The sequence below is a fragment of the Rattus rattus genome, chromosome 6, assembly GCF_011064425.1.
Source record: "Rattus rattus isolate New Zealand chromosome 6, Rrattus_CSIRO_v1, whole genome shotgun sequence".
Lineage (NCBI taxonomy): Eukaryota > Metazoa > Chordata > Mammalia > Rodentia > Muridae > Rattus > Rattus rattus.
The window spans coordinates 54,748,797-54,772,456 of NC_046159.1; the positions used below are offsets into that span (position 1 = coordinate 54,748,797).

Consider the following 23,660-nt stretch of genomic DNA (forward strand, 5'->3'; position numbering starts at 1 on the left):
TGGATCCTTTGGAAGAACAGCCACTGTATTTTTAAGGCATCTCTCCAAAAACCTCAGAAACTTTTCAATGGTCTCCGAATAAAGTTAGCGCTGCAGGCTCATTGTTTAAGAGCCAAAGCCTCAGTTTCCCCACCTATATGATGGGTGAAGGGCTAGTGACAGGCTTCACAAAGCCTGCTGTGTGCTGCTAGGACCTGAAGGAACTCCGCAGTTACCACTCTCCAAACTCCTCCTACTGAGCCCGCCCCGTTGCAATGGCGCGTGCGCAGCATCCTCTTTCTTCTGGTTTCAGTACACTCGAGGACTCGGCGCTCGACCACAGCGTGTCAGTCTGTCTTCCGGTTTCTGCCCGACGCACCTGCCGAGCGCCGAGCCACCGATGGCTATGGCTGTCGCGGGTCTCTGAGGAATCTCGAAGGCCGGGAGTCGGGGGCTGGAGCTGGAGAGTAGGCTACCGGCTGACTGTCGGAAGTCGCAGGGAGAGAGGAAGGGTGTTGGCTTGCTCGGAGCCTACACCGAGAGCGCAGCGGTGGCTGAGGTAGGTGTGGTGTGTGGTTTGAGGTGACGATGCGGTCGGGAGATGAGGCTTTGCGGGCCTCAGCGGCGGGTCTCTGCCCGCGACGTGTTGCGTGGCGCCTGCAGAGTCGCGTCCCGTGGATGCGCGTGGCCGTGCGGACCTCTACAGTGCTCCCGGCTGGGTTTTTTCAAGTCAGTCGGGATGCGAGAGTTTGCACAACGGGGCTTCTGGTTGCGGTATCTGATTTCGGTGGTTTGTGGTGTCGCATTACTAAGCGACTTTATGTTAGGGTCCTCCACTTCGTTCACGGAGCTTTTTTGTGTCTCTCTGTGTGTGTGTGTCAGATAATGCACCAGACCACTGAATTCTAGTGGTGATGGCGAAAATCACAGGCTCTCCTTACTGACTGCAGTCTTGTATTGTTTAGTCACTTCACTTCTGTGCAGGCTATGGCACCCCCCAGGCAAATCTTGGCGGGAGGCTGCCTTGAGTAAGGGGCGTTTCTCCAGGTTGAGAATTGTGCTGCCATGTGTGGCCAGAGTGGGAGGGGATGGCTTCTGTTTAACTTTTTCTTAAGGATGAGTGTAGGCGGGGAGGAAGCGGCAGTCACATGCAGAGATCCTGTCAGCGACGGCTTGGGAGGGAACCGGTCCGACCTGGCGCTGGCTGTTTAAGAGATGACTCTGATGCCTTTCTGGACAGGTCTGCATGTGTGTAGTCTCTAGATTTATTTATTTAGTCTCACTATGTACCTATGTCCGGCCTGGAACTTGTCATGTGTACCAGGCTGTCCTCAAACTCACAGGTATCTCTGACTGCTTCTGCCTCTCAGAATGCTAAGATTAAAGGCGAGCACTACCATGCCTGTCAGATTTCTTAATTAAGGGAAACAACAGGCACCTTGTGTCCCGTTTATTTATTTTCTGAGTTGCTGCCTCCTTTCAGGATCAGATGATTGGTACCTTCTCTGAAGCACACCACAATTCTAGGTACACAAACTCTCCCACTGTGTGCTGTGCCTCTAAGGTCTTGGAAACAGACTTCTTTGCTTCTGTGAAATGATTTTGTCCTCGTTCTCTATGGTTAGGAGTCTTTCAAGGTCACATTAACAGTGACTTTGCTGTGGAAAAATTTAAGTTATTAAGCAAAGTGTTTAAGTATCCGATTTTTCTGTTGAAGGGCAAAGAACATCAGATTTGCTGTCCTACTGTTCTAATTTATAAAACCTGTAAGTGCAAAATATAATTTTCATTAATTTTATCCATCCATTCATCTAAACTAAGAGACAGTTTGCTATGTTGGCCAGATTGGTTTTGAATTCCTAGATTCAAGTGAGGATCCTTCTGCCTCTGCCTTTTCAAATTGCTGGAACTGCATGCACATATCACCAAGCTGCACTGATTCCTTTTTTTTTTTTTAATCCTAATTAAAAATATACATTTATTTTGTGTGAATGGGCATGCATATGTCACTGAGTGTGTGAAGGCTAGAGAGCTTTCAGAAATGTATTCTCTCCTTCCACTTTTATTTAGCTTCTGATGATCAAACTCAGGGTATGTAGCAAGTGCCCTGAGCCATCTCTCTGGTTCTTGGGTTTTTTTTTTGTTTTGTTTTGTTTGTTTATTTTTTTTTTTTTTTTTTTTTTTATTTTTTTTTTAAGGGAAAGTTGAAAGTTTTTTTTTTTTGTTGTTGTTGTTTTTATTTTTGGTGTATAAAAATAGCATTAACTTTTTCTTTTAAAAATATTTTGTGTGTATGTATGATGCCACTTCCTTTTTCTTTTAAATTATTTTGTGTGTGTGCATAGGTGTGATATATATATATATATATATATATATAAAGATGAGAGGACAACCTTTATGGTAGTTCTAGCAATCAAACTTAGAGGAATATACTTTACTCACTGAATGGAATAGGCTTTACCCATCTTGCCAGGTCTTGTTTTGGTTTCTTGAAACAATGTCACTGTGACGTCCAGGCTGGCTTCCAACTCAGGTTCCTCCTGACTCTGCCTCCACTTCCAGAGTGCCAATATTATAGTCATGAGCCACGACACTTAGCTTCTGGCCTTTGTATTTCTAGCACATGTTCCTAACAGTTATCAAAAGCTCAGTATGTGTGGCAGAGTAAATGTAGTATTCATTGATAAGTATGTTACATATTTTCCTCAGTGACTAAAATGACATGGCATGATGGTGTTGGCCATGCTGGTGGCATAGGCCTGTAATTCCACAAGTCTAAAGCAAAAGGGTAGCAAGTTCGGGGCCTACCTGGGCTACAAAATGAGTCTAAACCAGTCCAGGCAACTTAGCAAGACCTGTCTTACAACAAGAACAACAAAAAGGATGGAGGTGTAATTAGTGGCAGGGGACTTGCCTACTATGTGCTAGTTTTACATCATATCCTTAGTACTAAGGAAAAAAATCCTTTTAAATAATGAGGTCAGACCACTTAAAATGACCTTAAGGGAAGTGCCCTGGGATCCTGTTTGCTTCTCTGTAGGACTCTACTTCCTGCTTCATTGATTTACCAGTGTGCTCTGTGCTGATCTCACATCTTGGGTTTTGTCTTGGTCTTGTTACAAACATGTGCCTTTGTTGAACTGTGGGAAAAACAGAGACCTTTGTTTGCTGCTTATTTGCTTCTGTTGACATTTGTTTTTCTTAGATTCCTTCTGCTGAAGAGAGGAAAGCTCATCCAAGGCCACAATGTCACTTCCCAGTTATCCAAGAGCTGCCTGCTCAAGCTAACACTGCCAGAATCCTGCTCCCTTGGGAGGAGTCAAGCTGACTTGGCATGAGGTCCCTGCCTTCCTGGGGTTGAGAGAAGTACAACTATGGCATCTTTGGATGACGCAGGGGAAGTGAGGGAAGGCTTCCTGTGCCCTCTGTGCCTGAAGGACCTTCAGTCTTTCTATCAACTTCAGTCACATTATGAGGAAGAACACTCAGGAGATCGTGATGTCAAAGGGCAAATTAAAAGTAAGAAGTGAGCGTCTATCTCATTTCATTCTATTAAAGAGACCTTAGTTAATGGAATAGATTTACAGGCTTTCATATTCCCACTTGGTGAGATATCTAATGCTTGTGTTCTGTGTTGTTGATTCTCTGTGTATTTATTTACCTGTGTTGTTATTGTTCTGAGACCAGGTCTCTATGCAGACCAGACTGGTCTCACAGAGATCTGCCCACTTCTGCCTCCTGAGTGCGGGAAGTTAAAGGTGCTCACCAGCAGGCCTGGTCCTTATGTATCTTACTTAATCCACATGACAGCTATGCTGCTGTGAGTTCTGTTTTGCTGGCTAGGACACCAGACTCAGAGAGCCTACCTGAAGCTAACAAACTTTCACTGTGGTCTGCTGTCTCTAACCAGATTACTCAGATTATCTTGCCTTCAGCTGGGATGATTTGGGCAAGAATGCTTATCCTTTGATATAAAAGTGGGGGCCTAATACATATCATTTGCCTGTCACTCATTTAAACCTTCCTGCCATCATTCCTTCACTGGCCTCTACAGACCAGAAAAGGAATGTAACAGTTGAGGGCAAAGAAAAGCAACCCTCAAAGTTAATTTAAAAAAAAAAAAAAAACTTCCAAAGAGAGAAAGCTTCAAAGGTAACGTTAATTTTACCTAATGTTTTAACCTCCAAATAAGTCACTTTTCCTCTGGAGCTCACTTCCCTAGTGAACTAAGTCACATCTCTCATTCCAAGAGTGAGCTAAGTTGCATTTCCCAGTTAATAGCATTTCTGGAGGCCACAAAAGACAGTGTGGACACTGGATTTATAATCTGTTCTGGGTAGAGAGAAGGGCTGAACCACTAGATGGCATTTCTAGTGGACTCTGTCCTCCAGACACATAACTCGATTATCAAATATTTGTCCCTGGACTTCCATACTCCGTTTTTCAGTTCATTAAAAAAAGAAAAAGAAAAAGAGCTGGGCAGTGGCAGCACATGCCTTTGCCTTTAATCCTAGCACTCTGGAGTCAGAGGACGGTGGATCTCTGAATTCAAGGACAGCCTGGTCTACAGATTAAGTTCCAGGACAACCAAGGCTATACAGAGCAACCCTGTCTTTAAAAAAAAAAAAAAAAAAAAAAAAGAAAGAAAAAATGCTGAGAATATCAACAAACATTAGTTGCAACTTTCATACAAAGACATGATGAAGTCAGATGTTTTTAGAGTTCTCAGAGCTGTGATTGTCCAGAAACTCCTGACCGCAGGCACTGAAGCAGAACCAGGAACTGCTAAGGGGAGTACAGGAAAGGGTGGTGCTTTGTAATGTTGGCAGTTTCTTTCATGTGCAATGTCATGTCACTTGAGTCTCCCAGGAACCCTCCTGGAGCCTACTTAGTGTCATTTTATAGAAGAGTGTGGCTCAGAAGTGTCTAGTATTGTTTCCAAAGTCACACAGCAGTTGGCAGAAATAAGCATGGAACCTACCCATACGTTCTGACACCTGGAGGTCCAGTGCAGCTTTTTCTACAGAGGATTACTTATGGTGGAAATCCCTCTATTCTGATCACAACATACATTGCAATTTCCAGAAGGTTGCAGGGGTGTTGAGGAGAAAACCCCAAATCAGATTATCTAAGCTTCCTGTGAACAGCCAAAGGGTTTTCAAAGAGTTTCCTATCCTGGCATTGCTAACTTCAGTCATACACATGCTACTCAGAAGCCTGGTTAGGCCAGCTTGTAGAAAGGTTAGAGGTGTCCTCAGACTTCTATAGTAACCTTTTACTTTTTAAATTATTATTTTTATTTTACAGATATGGGTGTTTTGCCTGTATGTATATGTACTGCTTGTATACCTGGTACCCATAGAGGCCAGAAGAAAGTATTGAATGTCTTAGAACTGGAGTTGCAGATAGTTGTGGATGCTGTGAATTGAACTCAGGTCCTCTGAAGGGTAGAAAGTGCTCTTAACTATTAAGCCATTTCTCCAGCCTCTTACAGGAACCCCTCCTCTTCTTCCTTTTCCTCTACCTCTTCTTTCTCTTTTTCCTCTTCTTCCTCCTTTTTAAAGATTTATTTATTTATGTATTCATGTAGATATGGGTACTTTTCTGCATGTACATCTGCACACCTGCAGACAGCCACAGACAGTTGTCAGCTGCTGTGTGGGTGCTGAGAATTGAGCTTGGGACCTTTGGAAGAGCAGTGAGTGCTCGTAACCATTGTAGAGCCATCTCTCCAGCCCAGGAACCTTCTTAAAAGAGGGAAAATGTATGACTGTTTAAGGAATGTTAGCGATGTGAATCTAGGAAATATACATAGCATGTAAATGCTTCTTAGAAAGAGACTCATGAAGGTCTTCCAGGATGAACCTTCTGCAGAGTTGGGCAGGGCTCATAGAGCGATTGCCAGACTTTGGCTTCCACCCAAAAGGAAAAAAAAATCTTGTTTTTATTCCTTTTGTTTCTAACTTAGAAGAACCCATATTTCTTTATTGCAAATAGCAATTTGTTAGTTAAGTTTTTTTTTAATGTTTCTGGTTCAAACTTTTTTTTTATTACATTTATTTATTTAGTATCTGATGTAGATACACCTACTAAGGCAGTGTGTGGAGAACAGAGTACAGCTTGTGATAGTTGGTTCTCTCCTTACACCACGGAGGTCCTGGAGGTTAAACTCGGGCTGCCAGGTAATGGCTATAAGCATTATGTGCTGAGCCACCAGGAAGACCCCCATTTTTTGTTTTGTTTGTCAGACAGAGTTTCTTATAGTATCCCAGGCTGGCCTCTAACTTAGTGGAGGATGTTCTGGTACTGATCCACCTGCCTCCACTTACAGATTCTTGGATTACAGGTATGTCTCACATGTCCTGCTTGGGTAGAATTCTTAGCTTGTAGTTTTTGTGCTTTAGTAGTCCTAGTGCTGGAGAGGCAGAGTGGTAACATAGCTGCAGGTTAGAAGCCGGCCTGGACTAAATAGGAAGACCCTGTTTCAAGAGGAAGTGAGAGAGAAAGTAGGAAAGATTGACGTAAAAGTTTTTTTGAAAGCCCCTTTAAAACCAATTCATCTCTCCATTTGGTCTATTGATTCTTCAAATTTTTGTGCTATTTATTTAATTTATTTTGAAATATGGTCTCTCTGTGTAGCTCTGGCTGGCCTAAACTCACTGTTTAGATCAGTACGTTCTTGAACCCACAGAGATCTATTTGCCTCTTTTTTTCTGAGTGCTGGAACCAGAGGTGTGTGCCATCATACTCACAGGTGTTTGGGAATTGCTGCACAAGCCACTCGAACACCAAGCTCAGTCTAAGAGGGATGACTTAATGAATGCCACACCCCAGACTGATGGATCAGGGCCACAGGTCAGACTTGGCAGCTGACTGTGACTATAAGTCAAGATCCTGTAGGGCTTTTTAAGCCTGAAATTTACAAACATCTGTGACAAGTTATTTCACCAATCAGGATTTAGGGATAGGGGACTTCTTTATAGAACATGCCTTTGTTGTACACTTATCCTGCTCCCATTGGTTGGAGTATTCAACTATAGTAGAAGACTTGCCTTGTCTGAACTTGTCAACCAAGATGGGACTTGTCTAACATTCATGTCTTAACCAGGATGTCAGTTACCCACATACATTTTTCTTTCTGCCAAGTAGTATGTCAGTTCCCAGGGAAGTCTTGGGAACTTAAAGTTCACTTGACCTCTATTTAAAATGGAAGTCTTTTCCAAATAGTTTCTTATAGTGGTACAGGCGTCTCTCTTATGTTAGGGTCCATCCCAGGGGCAGTTTATAAAAGCAAATACCATAAAAGCTTATACACAGGTTCAGGAAGTGCTGCTGGGTGGAGTTCAGGTCCAAACTTCTTGTGGGTAACTATACAAAGCAGTTTTACTGACTTTATCATGATTGGTTTTCAAGGGTACAGAGCATAATAGAATTCATAATCAACTTGGACATGAGAAAGTTTCCTAGTAACAGAAACAATATATGAGAAAGTTTCCTTATAATGTTAGTAACAGCACTAGACAGATAACAGGCCTTAACATTCTATCTAGACCTTAATATTTTATGTAGGCCTTAATAGCATTTATATTTATAAACAAAAAGAAATGGAATACCAAAATATTGCATACAGGTATCAGGTTTCGAAGGCAGCTTTTAAAATTACATTTATTCATCTATTTTGTGTTGGTTGGGGCATATGCCATGGTACATCTGTGGAGGTCAAAGGATAGTTTCCTGGAGTAAGTTCTTTCCTATCATTTGGGTGCTGGTGGTCAAACACAGGTCTTTAAGTTTGGTGGCAAGTACTTTTTTATCTATTGAGCTATCTCACTTGCCTCTTGGAGTCAGTTTTAAGTAGACAAGATCAACTCACTATTTCTGAAAGTGTCTGTGGGTTTGAGCCGACTCTGGTCTAGCAGTATTTAAGCCCTTTTACAGTAGCCAGAAGAAAAGATGGTTGAAAATTGACTGTAGCTTCTGTTTTATTTTCAAAGATGCATGGATGGGTTAACTGGGCTCCTTTGGAAAGGCTACATCTAAGGGGTTGGGGATTTAGCTCTCAGTGGTAGGCGCTTGCTAACAAGCACAAGGTCCTGGGTTGGTCCCAGCTCCGGGAAAAAAAAAAAAAAAAAAAAAAAAAAAAAAAAAAAAAAAAAAGGAAAGGCTACATCTACTCAGCCGACAGTCCCTTTATTGTCCAAAGTGGTTAAATAGTGGGGACTGCCCTTTTTGTTTAGGATAGTTTAGTCGTGTTTACAAAGTGAAGACTATGTTAGGCATGGTAGTACACACCTTTAGTTTTGGGTGGGAGAACTAGTTTAGTTTAGGAGGATGTCTGCTAGTTCAAGGTAAGTGTAGTGTCATCTATGTAGCAAGTTCCAGGATAGTTAGGGCTACATAGAGACACCCTGTCTGAAAACAAAAATCTACCATCCTGGTTCCCTCATTGAATTTGATTTGGCTCTTTATGTTTAGATGGACTATTAAACTTGGCAGTAAGCAGGTACTTAGCCTGTATGTTGGAAACATGAATAGCATTCTGCTGGTCCTGACTTCTGTGGGATTGGTAAGAAGGTCTTTACTTACTGCTGTATTTCTCTTGAGATCTGAATATTCTTGTGCATTTTTAAAATAAGGTTGATTTCTTTTATATAATCTTGGGATTATTTGTGGTATTTGTTTTATTTTTTCAAGATCTTGTTCAGAAGGCTAGGAAAGCAAAGAACAAGTTGTTGAAACGAGAAGGAGATGATCGAGTGGAGCCAGGGACCCAAGGATACGAATCATTCAGCTATGGAGGGGTTGATCCTTACATGTGGGAACCTCAAGAGCTTGGTAAGAACATTTATTAATTCATTCAGTGCTTATGAGATACCTACCCTGTTTTAGGTCTTTTTTTTTTTTTTTTTTAATTTAAAATTTTTATTTCTCTCTCAATTTTAAAATTTTATTTTTTTTTCTCTCTCTCTCTCTCTCTCTCTCACACACACACACACACACACACACACACACACACACACACACACACACACACACACACACACACACACTTTGATTATATTTTCCCTGTATTAGTCCGGCTTCTCTAAAGGAACAGATAGAATATAGACTATGTTTCTAGTAGTTCAAAACTGGCTATCTCAAGACGGAGAGGCTGAGAATCTTGTAGTTGTTTAGTCTCTGTAGTCACAATCTGATGGATTCCTAGAGAGCTGCTGGGCTTCAGTCCGTGCTGCAGTCCTGAAGAATTTGGATTCTGCAGCGACAGAATGGGCGAATTTGCCATTGAGATTGAGGACAAACAGACTAAAAAGCAAAGTTCCTTCTTCCATAGCCTTTTATGTGGGCTGCCACCAGAAGATGTGGCTCAGATTTAGGATAGATCTTTTTGTTTTAAATAATCTAATTAAGAAAATTCCTCATAGGAGTCCTTGACAGCTTGGATTTTAGTTGATTCAGATACTGTAAAGTTGACAGCCAAGATTAGTCATCACACCCCCGTCTGTCATCCTCTCTGATCCTCTCCCTCTCCCACTGAACCCTTTCTTCTCAACTGGTCACCCTCCTACTTTGACTGGGTTAGGTATTGTTCTAGGAGCTGACTGAGAAATCATCAATCAGTAAACCCTCAGGGCTAGGCATCTTACTGGCCTTAAGTCCTGCTAAGGAGAGAAAGTGGAAGGGAACGAATTGAGATCTCTTAATTAAGCACTGTGCTAAATGCTTTGTATGCGTGCCTTCCTTTGAGTGTGTGTGTCTCTAGGAACCTTCTGAGGATCAAATAGTGGCCAAACTACAGCAGCAGAGGGTCATCATTCTGGGGCTTTCTTGTGTCAGCCTAGCCGCAGACCCCACTGACAGATCTGTCTCCTTTCAGGTTATCTGACAAGTGAGGGCACTGTGCAGCTTACTTTCCTCATGTGCACAGTTATAACTTGTCCTTGTTAGTTCCTTTTTAAACTGTAAGAGCTGGGAGTAGAACCTGAGGGCCTGGCAAGCGCTGTACAAGAGGTTCGTTCCCAGCTCTATTCTTTTTTTGAGATGGGGTCTCACTATATGTAGTCCTGGCTGTCCTGGAACTCATGATATAGATCAGGCTGGCTTAGAACGTAGAGATTTGCCTGCCTCTGCCTCCTGAGTGCTGGGATTAAAGTGCATACCACTATGCCTAGCTTCTTCTCTACTTTCAAACTGATAAAAATGGTCTTTCTTTTGGTTATTTAATTTTGTGAACATATTAAACAACTTTCCCCCAACAAAACTCAAACCATTGAATTAATATACTTAGAATGGCACTTTTTTTTTTTAAGTTGAGACTGGAACTTACTATGTAGTCCTGATTGTCTAAGAACTCTCTTTGTAGACCAGGCTTGAACTCAGATCTGCCTGACGCTGGGGTTAAAACCATGCACCATCATGCCTGGCAGGATTACTTGGCTTTAAAATTATATGTTTAGGAGATTACCTGTCAGTAAAGCTGTCAACCAAAATATGTCACGTGCTGAACTAAAGTGTCTCATCTTACTTATTACTTAGCTGTGGAATGGTAAAAATCACTAATTTTGTTTGCTGGGATTGAATCTCAGTCAGCAGCCTGGTAAGAAAATTTATTAATTCATTTATTAGTTCATTCAATACTTATTGAGCATCCGTGTGCCTCATCCATGCTGAGTATGTACTCTGACACTGGAGTACATACCTAGCCCAATAAAGTACTTTTTATCCACAGAGTGGATAAGTAATGCTTCTTTCAGAGTTCTTTACTTTTGTATTCAGAACTCTTGTGAGATAGCTTACTCTAACTGAGCACACACATGGCATGCACACACACAGACAGACAGACAGACAGACAGACAGACAGACAGACACACACACACACAAATAAAATTAATAAAAACAAATCTTTAAAAAAATACATGAGAAAAAAGGGACACTGACCAGGGTCACTGATTGCATCTTTATTAATACCACTGGGGAAGGTGGTATTGAATCTTTGAACTGTTCTATCCAGTTCAGTAGCCATATGTAGCTATTGAAATTTCATTAATGAATCAAACAAAATCTATACGCACTTCAGTTGAGCAGTATCCCTCTGTGGTCAGTGGCTTCTCTGTGAGTATGCAAAAATATTTTTATCACTGTAGAAAATAGCTTTATAAATACTATTGTTACATGATTTTCTGGGACATGTAAAAGAAATATCTGTTCACTTCAAATAAGGAGGGTGCAGACAGAGCAAAGAAAGTTCCCTCCAGTCCAGTTTGATGAGATAAATGAGTTTATTGGGGGTTATTTACAGGAACATGGGTGACTTGAAGCTGCATCACCAAAAAGCTCCAACCCCTTGCCCACCAAGATACCGTTTTACTTTTAATGTTTAAAGATTATTTAGTGTTTAAATTGTGTGTGCCTGTGTGCAAGTGTGTGCACATATGTATGCTGTTTCCTGTGGGGTCCAGAAGAAGGCATCAGAAGTTACAGGTGCTGGGAGCTGAACTGGGGTCCTGCAAAAGCACTGTGTGTTCTCAACTCCTGGACCCTCTTTCCAGTTCCCAGCTCTGTTTTATCTGTCTTTAGTCTACAGCAAAGTTTCTGCAGAGCTGGATTCAGAGCACTGTCTAGGAGTGAAGTAGTGGTGATGGCTGTAGGTTCAGGCGACGTAAGGCACAGACAGAACTGATGAAGTACCATGCTTATGTGTACCTGTCCTTGTTCCGATTGGGGACTCTGCTGGTCTCAGCAAGCAGTGTCTAGCCAAGGAAGGATGGCCTGTTCTGCAGCAGTCAGACGCACAGTGGCTTACTGCAAATTGGAGTTACTCTGGCCAGGGTTCAGAGGTCTACTTCTTTTTTTTTTTTTTTTTTTTTTAAAGATTTATTTATTTATCATATACAAGTACACTGTAGCTGTCTTCAGATACACTAGAAGAGGGCATCGGATTCCATTACAGATGGTTGTGAGCCACCATGTGGTTGCTGGGAATTGAACTCATGACCTCTGGAAGAGCAGTCGGTGCTCTTAACCACTGAGCCATCTCTCCAGCCCCCAGAGGTCTACTTCTACTGCAGATGTATATCAGCAATTATAAATCACATGTGAAAGCTGATTAGAAGCATAAAGGAGAAATTTCTGACAAGTGAATTTTAATATTTTGTGATGGCTTATTTTCTAATTGCCACAGTCCTAATTGCTGGTGTGGTTTTCTGATTAACCTGCCCAATTAAACAATGGAAAGAAGTGCAAATGGTGGATGGTCAACTGGAAATTTTAGAAGTTATTTATAATTATCCCTAGGATTTCTAGACTAAAATTTAGATTCCAGTGCATGATTAGGAAAGACAGACATGGGTGAGTAAGAGTACAGTATGGAGATGGTCCGAAGAGGCTTCAAACAAGTACAGTATAGCTATGGTACAGCACGGTAACCACAGTGAAGAGATATTGTACTTAAGTTGCCAGGTGAGTAGGAGTGAAGTGTTCTTGCTACAAAAAATGAGTGAGGTAATGTATGTTTTAATTACCTTCATTTAGTCATTCCATATCTATCTGGCTTTGTATCCCCAGATACTTCAGATACACTGAGGTCAGATACTACTTGGTTCCATTTGTATTGGGAACATTTCTGCTAGGTCTTAGGTGCTAAACTGAGGAAAGTATCCATTTAACTGAACTAAGGGCATACATTACCACTTACTGGTCCCCCACCAGTAAGGGTTTATTGTTGTTATTATTATTACTATTATTAATTATTTTGGTTTCTCAAGATTTTTCTGTGTAGTCCTGGCTGTTCTGGAATTGATTATGTAGATCAGGCTGCCATCAAACTCAGATCTGCCTGCCTCTGCCTCCCTCTCCCTAGGACTAAAGATGTGAACCGCTACCACCCATCCCCTACCCTCTGCTTTTGAAAAGGGATTGTTTTTAGTTTGATAAAAAGCTACATTGTGTTAAGTCACAAAACTAGTCAAGCAACTTGTCTAAAGTGACACAGTGTGTAGCATATTTAAAATTTGAGCTCAGGCTAACTCTAATAAGAACTTACCTGCTATGCTTTGAGGTTTCTCATGTTGTATTTTGGGTCTCCAAGAGCTAGGGTTAACATCGTAATGAAATTCCTTTCATCTTCTTTCTAGTTATTAAAGTTTTGGTAAGGTTCTAAAATCCTGCTTTTTTTGTTTTTGTTTTGTTTTTTACATGCTTTTAAAATTCATTGAGGATCTAGAGAGGCTCTATCAGAATCGTTAACTTACCACTTCTCTTCCCCTTTAGGTGCTATGAGAAGCCATCTTTCTGATTTTAAAAAACATCGTGCTGCAAGGATTGACCACTATGTTGTTGAAGTCAATAAATTAATAATCAGGTTGGAAAAGGTAAGTTTTGTAGTTTTATTTTGTAAGTACATATGTGTTGTGTAAGTGATGAGTATATGACTCTTGAGAGAACTGCAGAGGACATTGAAGACAGCTGGCCTAGCTGGTCTCCCTGAAGTGAATTGCTCACGCTGAAAGACTTGCTAAGTGCCCAGCTCCCCTTTTATGCCCATCATCCCTACTTGCTGTGGTATATTTTCTGGAGTTGTCCCGGGTAGTCACTCAGTGGGCACAGTGTGTAATGTCATCTGATAACAGCTCTGTGTATTGAGTTGTGGCTAGGGCTAGTGTGTGTCATGGGGCCATCTAGTGTAGCCTTTCTTATCCTGTAGTGCTAGAGTATATTTGCATGATTGGCTTACACTCTGACCCTAGATACACTTGCTGTGCATCTGGATTGTGGGGCATTGGTAGTTATAGTCCTCTTTTTCACTTTTGTGGTGCCCCAGCAAGCACTCTGCCACCAACTAAGTCCCAGATCAGGAATGCTCTTTATGTAGACTTTGTGGACAGAAATATGTGGCCAGTCTAATTTTCCAGGAAGACTGGAAAGTCAGGAGTTCACCCATTGCTTTCAGTGGCTCCCATACCCCACCATGACCATGTTTATTGGAGAAACTGGTAACTGACAAGAGGTTGGAAGTGAGCTGTAGGTACCGAGATTCCTTCTGGATAGGAAACCAACGTGTCCCAAGTGAAATGATATGGATAACAGGATTGGGGCTGGCTAGTGAGCCTTAAGAAGTTTGAGCATACATTTCCTGCTGAATGTGAGTGGCAAAAAATGTAGAGAGTGTCCTTTAACTTATTAACTCCATTGTGTTTTCTTGTTTAGCTTACCGCATTTGACAGAACAAATACTGAGACCTCAAAGATTAGAGGTAAGTTTAGACCTTTGCTCATGATCATTTCTTTTTGGCTTTCTCCCTGAAAACAACTTCAGAATGCTGAGCTGCTTTTTTTGGTTTGTTCTTCCAAAGCAATAGAAAAGTCCGTGGTGCCTTGGGTCAATGACCAGGATGTTCCATTCTGTCCAGACTGTGGGAATAAGTTCAGCATCCGGAACCGCCGTCACCACTGCCGCCTCTGTGGGTCTATCATGTGCAAGAAGTGTATGGAGCTCATTGGCCTGCCCTTGGCAAGTAGGTGATGTGGCTGTGGCTTTGGGCCCTGATCTCTTCTGCGACTAGTGGGTGTGCCTAGACCCTTGGGACCACTTGTAAAGTGAGTGGACCACAGAATCTCTCTCATCTACTTAGTTCATTAGGCTCACTAAGACCTAAACACTGTGCCGAAGCCCATGGCTATATATAGTAGCCTGAAACAGGCTGGGGAGCACTTTTCTTTTTTTCAGAAAAGGGTGTTGGATCTCCTGGAACTGGAGTTACAGATGGTTGTCAGCTACTCTGTGGGTTCTGGGAACTGAACCTGGGGTCCTCTGCAAGAGCATTCTTTTTTTTTTTTTTTTTTTTTTTTTTTGAGCTGGGGATCGAACCCAGGGCCTTGCGCTTCCTAGGCAAGCGCTCTACCACTGAGCTAAATCCCCAACCCCTGCAAGAGCATTCTTAATTGATGATCTATTTATCTAGCACTGAGATTTTTGTTTGTTTGTTTTTGTTTTTGTTTTTTGAGACAAGATTTCTCTGTGTCGCCCTGACCTGGAACTCGATCTGTAGACTAGACTGGCCTCAAACTCAGAGATTCACCTGTCTCTGCTTCCCAAGTGCTGGGATTAAAGGTGTATACCACCACCATTTGGCCCTGAGATTTTTTTTAAATGAAGGATCAGATAGTAACTATTTTAGACTTGTAAGGCACACACGGTCTCTTCCCATTCTTTTTAATTTAAAAATTAAAAAAAAAAAAAAAAAAAGGAGTAACTTCTTAAAAAAAACCATCTGGATGGGTGCACACTTGGGAGGCAGAATGAGAAAGTCCCAGCATGGCTAACAGTAACCGGGGCTACATAGTGAAGCTTGGTCGGTCTCAAAGTAAAACCAAACAAGCAAATGTAAAACAAGCCAGGGTTAGTGGCTCCTGCCTGTAATCTCAGTACGTGTGAGGCTGAGGCTGAGGCTGAAAAACTATCATTAAGTTTGAGCCTGGGCTACAGAGTGAGATGATCCTGACTCAAAAGGAAAGTTAAGCATAAAGTGCATACTTAGTTTAAGAGCTATGCAAAAACAGGTGGAAGCTAGATTGGCTTACAAGTGTTATTTGAACTTTACTAGTCTACAAGGCATTGCGTTTCCTCAAGGAACTCAGGATCTAGCAGGGGAGATAAGAGACTCACACAATTGCTTCATAAAGGAGAGGTAGAGCAGCTCTTTGGCACCTTTGCCTAGAAGTGCAGGGGAGGTTTTTAGAAGAAGTTTTGGAAAATAAGCAGAGTGCCTGTCCCTGTCCTTATAAATCTCAGAGTCATTCAGAAAGAATAGTGTCATATAGAAAGTGCTAAATACCACGGAGGCTCCAGTGAAAGCAAGCATGGATGTGTAGGGTGCAAGTGATGTCTGAAAGAGAGTGGTTGTACAGGAGGTGGGGAAGGGTGGTACCCTATGCAGGGTAAAGAACATCAAGGAATCCTGGCACTCAGTGTAGTGGAGCTGAGTAGGTAAGGAGAGAGACTTGCAATGGGAAGTGTGCAGGACGTGGGTGAGACCTGGAAGAACAAGGCTGTAAAGTGCAGGGGGTGAGACACTGCAGTACTTTGTGAGTCAGCTGCTTGCACACAGCTGATGGAAGGCTATGGTGCAGCCCAGTAAAAGAGCACCTGCCTAGCATGGTCAGGAGTCTGGGTTCCATTCTTTTTTTTTTTTTTTCTTTTTTTTCGGAGCTGGGGACCGAACCCAGGGCCTTGTGCAAGTGCTCTACCACTGAGCCAAATCCCCAACCCCTCTGGGTTCCATTCTTAGCACAGATTAGAACACCAAAGAGTTCTATTATTTGTACACACTTGGCTGTAAGGCCTGTAGACAACATGGGCCAAAACTCACTTTTTCTCTGCCTAGTTCCTGTGTCTGCCTACTTTACCTTGATAGTTTCCTTTCTCCCTGAGACCTACCTACTTCCTTTCAGGACACCGTTCACTTTCTGCTCTTGAGCTTATTACCCGGGCAGTCTGTTAGGTGGCATTGATGGCTATGTTAGGGCCATGAGTGTAAGACACAGTTCCTACCCAACAGTTGCAGATTCCAGGGCAGCTCTGTACATACAGGTGTTGGACAGGAGAAAAAGGAATTGCCCCAAATGGTTAATGGGAGGCGATGTAAAGGGCAGATCTTGGCTTGTGGGAGCCAGGGAAGGCATCCTAGAGAATGGAGAGTGAGAGCTGAGTGTTAGGGACTGGTAAGATGGCTGCAAAGGAAAGTGTCTGGACAATGTGATCATTTGGAGAAATGGGGCAAATGGAATGTGTTATAAGTCTGGGATGACCAGGTTAAGATCAGGCTTCTGAGCCCAAAGACAGGTTACCACAAGCTGTTTGGATGTGATCGCTTGGCAATGTATTCTTTTCCCACCAGAGTCTCACCCCTGATGCCAGAGTAGGTTCTTTTTGTCCAGAGGTGAAGCCTGCTCTCCCTATTTCCCAAGCCACATTTGTGGCCTGAGTGCTACAGTCGCAGGTGTGGGATAAGTGGCTGCTGAGGGGTCACTGCTACCTGTCTGTTGTGGTTTGTAGATAAGCTCACCAGTGCCAGCAAGGACTCCCTGAGCACCCACACCAGCCCCAGCCAGTCACCTAACAGTGTCCATGGCTCCCGCCGAGGCAGCATCAGTAGCATGAGCAGTGTCAGCTCAGTCCTGGACGAGAAGGATGATGAGCGCATCCGCTGCTGCACGCACTGCAAGGACACGCTGCTCAAGAGAGAGCAGCAGATGGATGAGAAGGAGCACACGCCTGACATCGTGAAGCTCTACGAGGTGAAACATGCCAGACAGATTTGGCTATTTGCTGTATGCCTGCCTGTAGATTCTAGAGAATCCTCTGGGAAGGTGTTCCCTTGACTCATTTCCTGCCCAAGGGCCATGGTATGATTTCCCAATTAGGGCCCTAGGTGAATCATAGAGTCATCCTGGGTGTGTAATAACAAACTTATTTCCCTACCTTCCCTTACCCACTTGAAGGAGGCCCAAGACAAGTAGGAAGAGCAGTTGTCCTGTGCATGGCCAGGTTCTGTGGAGAAGACAGAAGCTGAAGGTGTAGCAAATCATGGGCTGCAAGGGTCCTGGGAAACTCACTTGGGTCCAGTCTTTATCGGCTTGAGCTTGTATGTATTTTCAGGGCTTGTATGCTTTTTGCCTGTCAGCCGAGCATCTCCTCTGAGTGTCAGATGCCTTAGTCTTCATTGCCTCCAGTGATCCCAGAGCACCTGAGTGGAGGCATGCTGAGAATAAGAGGTTGTAGCTCTGTGGTAGACCTCTTGCTGTAGGTTCCATTTTCAGTACTTTCTAGAAATTAGCTGGCATACAAGAAGAAATAATGTATGCAAAGAGCGTGTGGGTTGGGCATGGTGCTATGCCCCTGTAATCTCAGCACTTAGGAGGCAGAGGCAGGTAAAGCTCTGGAGCTTGATGATAGCCTGGTTTACGTACCACCTCCTAGGCTAGCCAGGGCTACATAGAAAGACCCTATCTAAAACAAACGAAAACAAATAAAAAACAAAAGGGGAAAAAAGAAAAAACGTCATAATGAGACGAGGTCAGCCTCCCAATGACCAGGTGACATGCCACTGTGGGCTGAGGAGAACTAGTCTAGGAGAAGAATGGGAAAGTGAAGGATACTGGGAACAGGGCATCAGCCTGGGCGGAGGAAGCTACTTGAGCAAAACCCTTAATCAAGGCAGAATGTGTTTTCTCAGTGAGCATTGACTGAATGGCTACCAAATGTCTCTTCAGATCACCATGGCTGCTTCTGTTCCACCCTATTTATATTATCACTGCCAGAGGTGGTATCTCACTAGTTCTGAGTTGCAGGGGCAGCTTTCTTCTACCCTGCATGGTGTTTGTGACCTGATATCTCTTTTTTGTAACTAGCCATTATATATACTTACCTACTTTTTGAAGAAAGCCCTGGCAGTGCCATGTGCTGGTACGTTGGCTGGCATCACCTGGCAGAGAGCACAGTGGCTGATTCCTCTTCCCTGTCTAGACACATTGTACTCTGAAAGGCTGCCTCTCAGAAACATTTGGTCAAAAGGTTCACCCTGTGTTCTTTCCTTCCTGCAAAATTTTATGCTTAGAAAATAGGTCAATTCATAAGGGAACTAACAAAACCAAACCCCAGTGTTTTAAAATTGTCCTTTTATATTTGTCTCTGATGTAGGGTGGCTTCTAGGTCACAGTTTCTGTCTCCAGTGCAGCACTCATCTCTTCCCTTTTGTTCTTAGAAACTTCGACTTTGCATGGAGAAAGTTGATCAGAAAGCTCCTGAATACATCAGGATGGCAGCATCATTAAAGTAAGCTACTCCTCGCTGTTTTTTTTCCTGAATCAATGGTGAATATGATCTGGCTGGTGAGGCCGATTCTTCACTAGCTGACAATGGAGGTATCTTTTTACTTTTTTCCCCTCTTTGGTGCCAAGAATGGAATGGAGCCTTGCTTAGCACATGCTCTGCCAAGAAAATAGAATCTTAATGCTGAGTTTTCACATTTGTACATCAGTGGACACATGTTATTGTCACATGTTTGTAAAGACACTGACCATGTTCAGGTGTTAGGTCCATTCTGATTTAGTGGATTTGGCAAGGGCCTCAGACCAGAAGTGCTGTGGCTCCATGGAATACTTGGAAACAGATGAGGGAGGGTAGCTCAGCTTCTGCCCAGCTTGTCACAGTGCCTCTTAGTGAATTGTAATTGATTACAACAGGCATTTCCTTTTGAGCCCAGGTGGGCACACAGAGCCACTGGACAGATACAACCTGTCTTGAGTTTCTTTTCTAAAATTAAGATGTGGCTCATATGCTTTTTATTGAATAGTTGAGGATGTTCGTGATAGTGTCATCACAAGGTTGTGCAGTTGTCACTACCATCTTAATTCCAAATGTCTTTATCACTTCGGCAAGTAACCTCAGACTGTAAGCAGTTTTCCATCTTCCTAGCCATCACTGACCTGTCTGCACTTGTCGGTACGTGACACTTGATGTCATGGGGTCATATTTACTTTTGTGTCTGGATGCTTTTATGTGCGTCAGTGTTTTCAACACTCACCTATGTTGTAGCCTGTACAAGGCTACTGTCCTTGAATTAAGATGTTATAGAGTTAATTATGAACTTTGTTTATTCATTTGCCAATTGATGTTTATTTAGGTCCCCCTGCTTTTAACTCTTTTGGACAACACACGTCAATTTTTCTTTCTGTTTTTGAGATAAGTTTTCATGTAGTTCAGGCTGGTCACCTTCTGAACTTCTGATCTTCCTGTCTTCACCTCCAAGTACTAGGACTGCAGACATATAGCAACATGCCTGACATGTACACCTTTCTTAATTGTTTGTGTGTGTACATATACATGTTCATGTGTGTATGTAGGAGTATAACTTATGCTAGATTTTCTGGTAACTCTGCGTTTAATTTTTTGGGAGACTGGAAAATTATGTTTCAAAGAACTGTGTGGGTATTTCTTCCCTCTGGCATTTTATAATTTCGTTTCTCCACCCCTGGCTAACACTTGTGGCCACCACCTATTTCTTGTGTATTTACTGAGTATGCATGGTGCATGTATGTATGATGTATGCAGGCTCATGCATGCATGGCTAGTGTCGCCTCTCCACATTCCCTGGCTGGTGGGGACAGCCCATCCTGAGCACATTTCCAAATGGTTAACTTCCATTGCTCCTCCAGAGACTAGCTTTCCTGGGTTTCGTATCCGTTCATTTATTCACTGAGCAGATGCTCTGTGAGTATGAGTTCTGTGCCACACATTGTTCTCCTTCTGTTCTGTGACAGGCAACAAACAGAGACAATGTGTATCTCAAGGACCATCATCAAGGGAGCAATAATTGAACAGGCTACCTCCAGCCAGGACAGTGCTCTGAGGGAGTAAAATTGATGAGTTGGAGACTGTGAAAGTGATTTCAGGCCACAGATAACTTTTTTGGTTTTTCTATGAGGCACTAGTACAAAGCCTTTATCCCAGCTACTTAAGACGGGAGACAGGATCCCTGGAGCTGAGTTCAGCGTAGCAAAGTTCTACTTCAAAAGAAAAACAAAATCCAATCCAAACCAGACAAAGCCTCCTTCCCTCTCCCCTTTTTTCCCCCTCCCCGTTTTTCCCCCTTCCCCCTTTTTCTTTCTTCTTTTCTTTAAGACAGGGTTTCTCTGTATAGCCCTGGCTGACCTGGAACTTGCTCTGTAGAACATGCAGGCCTTGAACTTAAGAGATCAGCTTGCCTCTTTCTCCTGAGTTTTGGGATTAAAGGTGTGCACCACCACCACCTGGCTACCAGAGCTTGCCTTCTTATTTCTAATCTCCGATTTTTGTAAATTTTGTGGTTGAAAGATGATGTAGCCACTGTATTGAATTCCCTATTTTTTTTTTTTTTTAAAGCCAGAATTGTTTTTATACACAGCAGGTTTGGTAATGGTAGTGGTGATGAGACTGATCACAGCTGGTCAGAGCCAAGAAAGCTCCTGAGCTGTTCTCATGATCCAAAAGTTCATCACCAAGAACATGGTAAAGAAAAGCCATAAAGATGGACTTGATTTAGCAGCAGTCTGACAAGCTTGGGTAACAAGCTTCCAAAGGAATAATTGTAGTGCCATAAGATGGGAAGCTGCATCTGTCTTTTCTGATATCCCTTCTCCACCCTGGGCAATTAATCCCATTCTGCTGGGCTTGGAGTCTAGGTTCTTTTCTCCTGTATGGAGCAGTTGTATGTGTGAGGCAGAGTGTGGGGCAGTTGTGTGTGTGTGAGAGAGAGAGAGAGAGAGAGAGAGAGAGAGAGAGAGAGAGAGAGAGGGAGAGAGGGAGAAGAGTTGTGCGTATGAGGCAGAGTGTGGGAGGGGCAGAGTGTGGGGCAGTTGTGTGTGAGGTTGGGTGTTGAGTAGTTGATGGGGCCCAGCATTCCTGTCCACTGCGTAGTCACTCTTCTTAGGCAGTAGCTGAGAGTAAAGCCGAGCTGCTTCCAGCTCTTGTATATCTTCATTGGCTCATTTACTAAGTCACTTTATACAGCCTATGAGATGCTATGAGAGATTGCTCAGGAAGTGAGTCAGAGTGGACTCAGCTGCATTTCTTCTGTTGATGAACCTAAGAGCTGGTGTTTGGGGGCTGAAGATGTGGCTCCGCAGTTAAAAACATGTACTGCTGCTGCTTCTGAGTTAGGTTCCCATCACCTATGCCAGGTGGCTCATAAGCTCAAACTCCTGTAACTCCAGCTCTAGGAGATCTGACACTTTTTGCTTCCAAAGGCATATGTACCCACACCCATACACATAACTAAAATTAGTAAATAAATCTTAAAAACTAAAAGAAGTGGTTCTCAGAGACCCAGGCAGTGTCCCTGAGGTGTCTGCATAATAATGACATCTACTTGATTACCGCACTGTCTCCATGAGTCTAAAATGCCTTAGAATTAACCACCTGTCTCTGAGACCTTAAACACCGTGCTCCCAAGTTATTACCGTGAAACTTAGGTCAGACATTTATGATTTCTCCTTAGTGCTGGGGAGACGACCTACAGTCTGGAGCACGCCAACGACCTTCGAGTGGAAGTGCAGAAAGTGTACGAGCTAATAGATGCTTTAAGGTAAAGTTTGCTACGTCAAATTTCTACTGCTGGCTGATGGGAAAGAGGTGATGTATTGATGAGACGGTGATGGGAAGTAGATTTGGGCTTATCTACTCATTGGTGAAAGCGAGAACACTGGAGGAGGAAAGGGGCCTGCTTTGCTATTTACTATTGTTCTGTAGCTTCTGGTTAAAGGTTTGGAGAGCTTAGGTAAGAGATAGAATACTTTCCTAGCATGTATGCGGGCCTGGGTTCTGTCCCTAGCACACAAGGGACCAAAGAAAAAGATTTCTGATGATTATTAGTAATAAAGAAATAGGAGCAAGCTGCTGTATGCTGAACTATCCATCTGCCTCTCTTAATGGGACAGGTCAGGATTAGCACCTCCATTTCATAGAAGAGGATCTTTGATAGAAACTCAGATTGTTTGCATGACTGAAGTCTTGAACATCAGTGATAGCAAGGCATGAAAGTATGGATTTTTAGCTGCCACACCCTGTGCTCACCTGGGAAACTAGGCTTTCCCATATGGCCTCTTCTGTGACCATTTTTCTGTGCTATGTAGCCAGAGTAGCCAGAGGGAAAGGAATGGGCTTGCTATAGGGATACTTCAGTTTCTTTCTTCTGTGTTGTCCACACCCTCATGGTACAAAAGCCTGGCAACTCCAGAGACGTCACTGTTTCTGAAGCTGGCAGCACCCATTACACTGATGCGTTTGTTCCAATATAGTAAGAAGATCTTAACCTTGGGCTTGAACCAAGACCCTTCACCACATCCAAACACTCTTCGGCTACAGAGAATGATCAGATACTCAGCTACACTATTTGTGCAGGTAAAGCCATGCTGGGGTGACATAAGTGTGTTTAGCTTGCTTGTTTTCTTTTGATACACTTTATTTCTTAAAATTATGAATTCCACATTTGGAGAAAAAGTTAAAACTTAGGTAAAAGTAAAGACACTTTTTAGACATTTTTGACAACTTCATACATGCATACAGTTCTTGTATCCATATTTACCCCCATTACCCACTCTCATCCTGTTGCATTCCCGCTGACTCCTACTTCCCAGCTAGTCTCCCCCTGCTTCATGCCTGTGTGTGTGTGTGTGTGTGTGTGTGTGTGTGTGTGTGTGTGTGTGTGGTGGGGAGGCCTAGTGTTCTTTATTTTTAGATTTTCCTTTATATTGTATGTATGTGTATCTGTGTGTAAGTTGAAGCACATGTGACTTCAAGTGCTCCAGAATCCACAGAGGGCATTGGATCCCCTGAATCTGGAGTCACAGATGTTGTGAGCCACCTAATATGGGAGCTGGGAATGGAATTCAGGTCCTTGTCAACCCTGAGCCATTTCTACAGGCACAGGTCTTGTGCTTAAAACAGCTTTTAGTCCTTTGTCTCCAATACAGTTGTTCTTCATTCTGGTGTGTTTTCTTTCTTAATTTATTTTTCTTTATATTTTTATATGCAATATTTATAGTTCATTGTTTAGTTTTCTCATTGCTATGATTAAATACTTGATAAACATAAGGAAGACTGTTTGAGTCAGTTTGAAGTCTGCCTTGATGGGGTCATGGTGGCAG

General features: G+C 42.8%; 1 protein-coding gene across 3 annotated transcripts in view; it reads left to right on the forward strand.

The window, feature by feature from the left end:
- Nucleotides 1-304: 304 nt before the first annotated feature.
- The window catches only part of Rbsn (rabenosyn, RAB effector), a 28,887-nt gene continuing 5,531 nt past the window's right edge, over nt 305-23,660 (forward strand). The window contains exons 1-10 of one of the 3 annotated variants that reach the window (XM_032906067.1): nt 305-538; nt 3,185-3,505; nt 8,674-8,814; nt 13,249-13,349; nt 14,185-14,230; nt 14,330-14,491; nt 17,032-17,273; nt 18,740-18,810; nt 22,013-22,099; nt 22,812-22,914. In XM_032906067.1, coding sequence (XP_032761958.1) covers nt 3,451-3,505; nt 8,674-8,814; nt 13,249-13,349; nt 14,185-14,230; nt 14,330-14,491; nt 17,032-17,273; nt 18,740-18,810; nt 22,013-22,099; nt 22,812-22,914 — 1,008 coding nt within the window. In that variant the 5' untranslated portion in view covers nt 305-538; nt 3,185-3,450. The remainder of the gene's footprint in view (nt 539-3,184; nt 3,506-8,673; nt 8,815-13,248; nt 13,350-14,184; nt 14,231-14,329; nt 14,492-17,031; nt 17,274-18,739; nt 18,811-22,012; nt 22,100-22,811; nt 22,915-23,660) is intronic. The other 2 variants (XM_032906066.1, XM_032906065.1) reach the window with 2 other exon arrangements.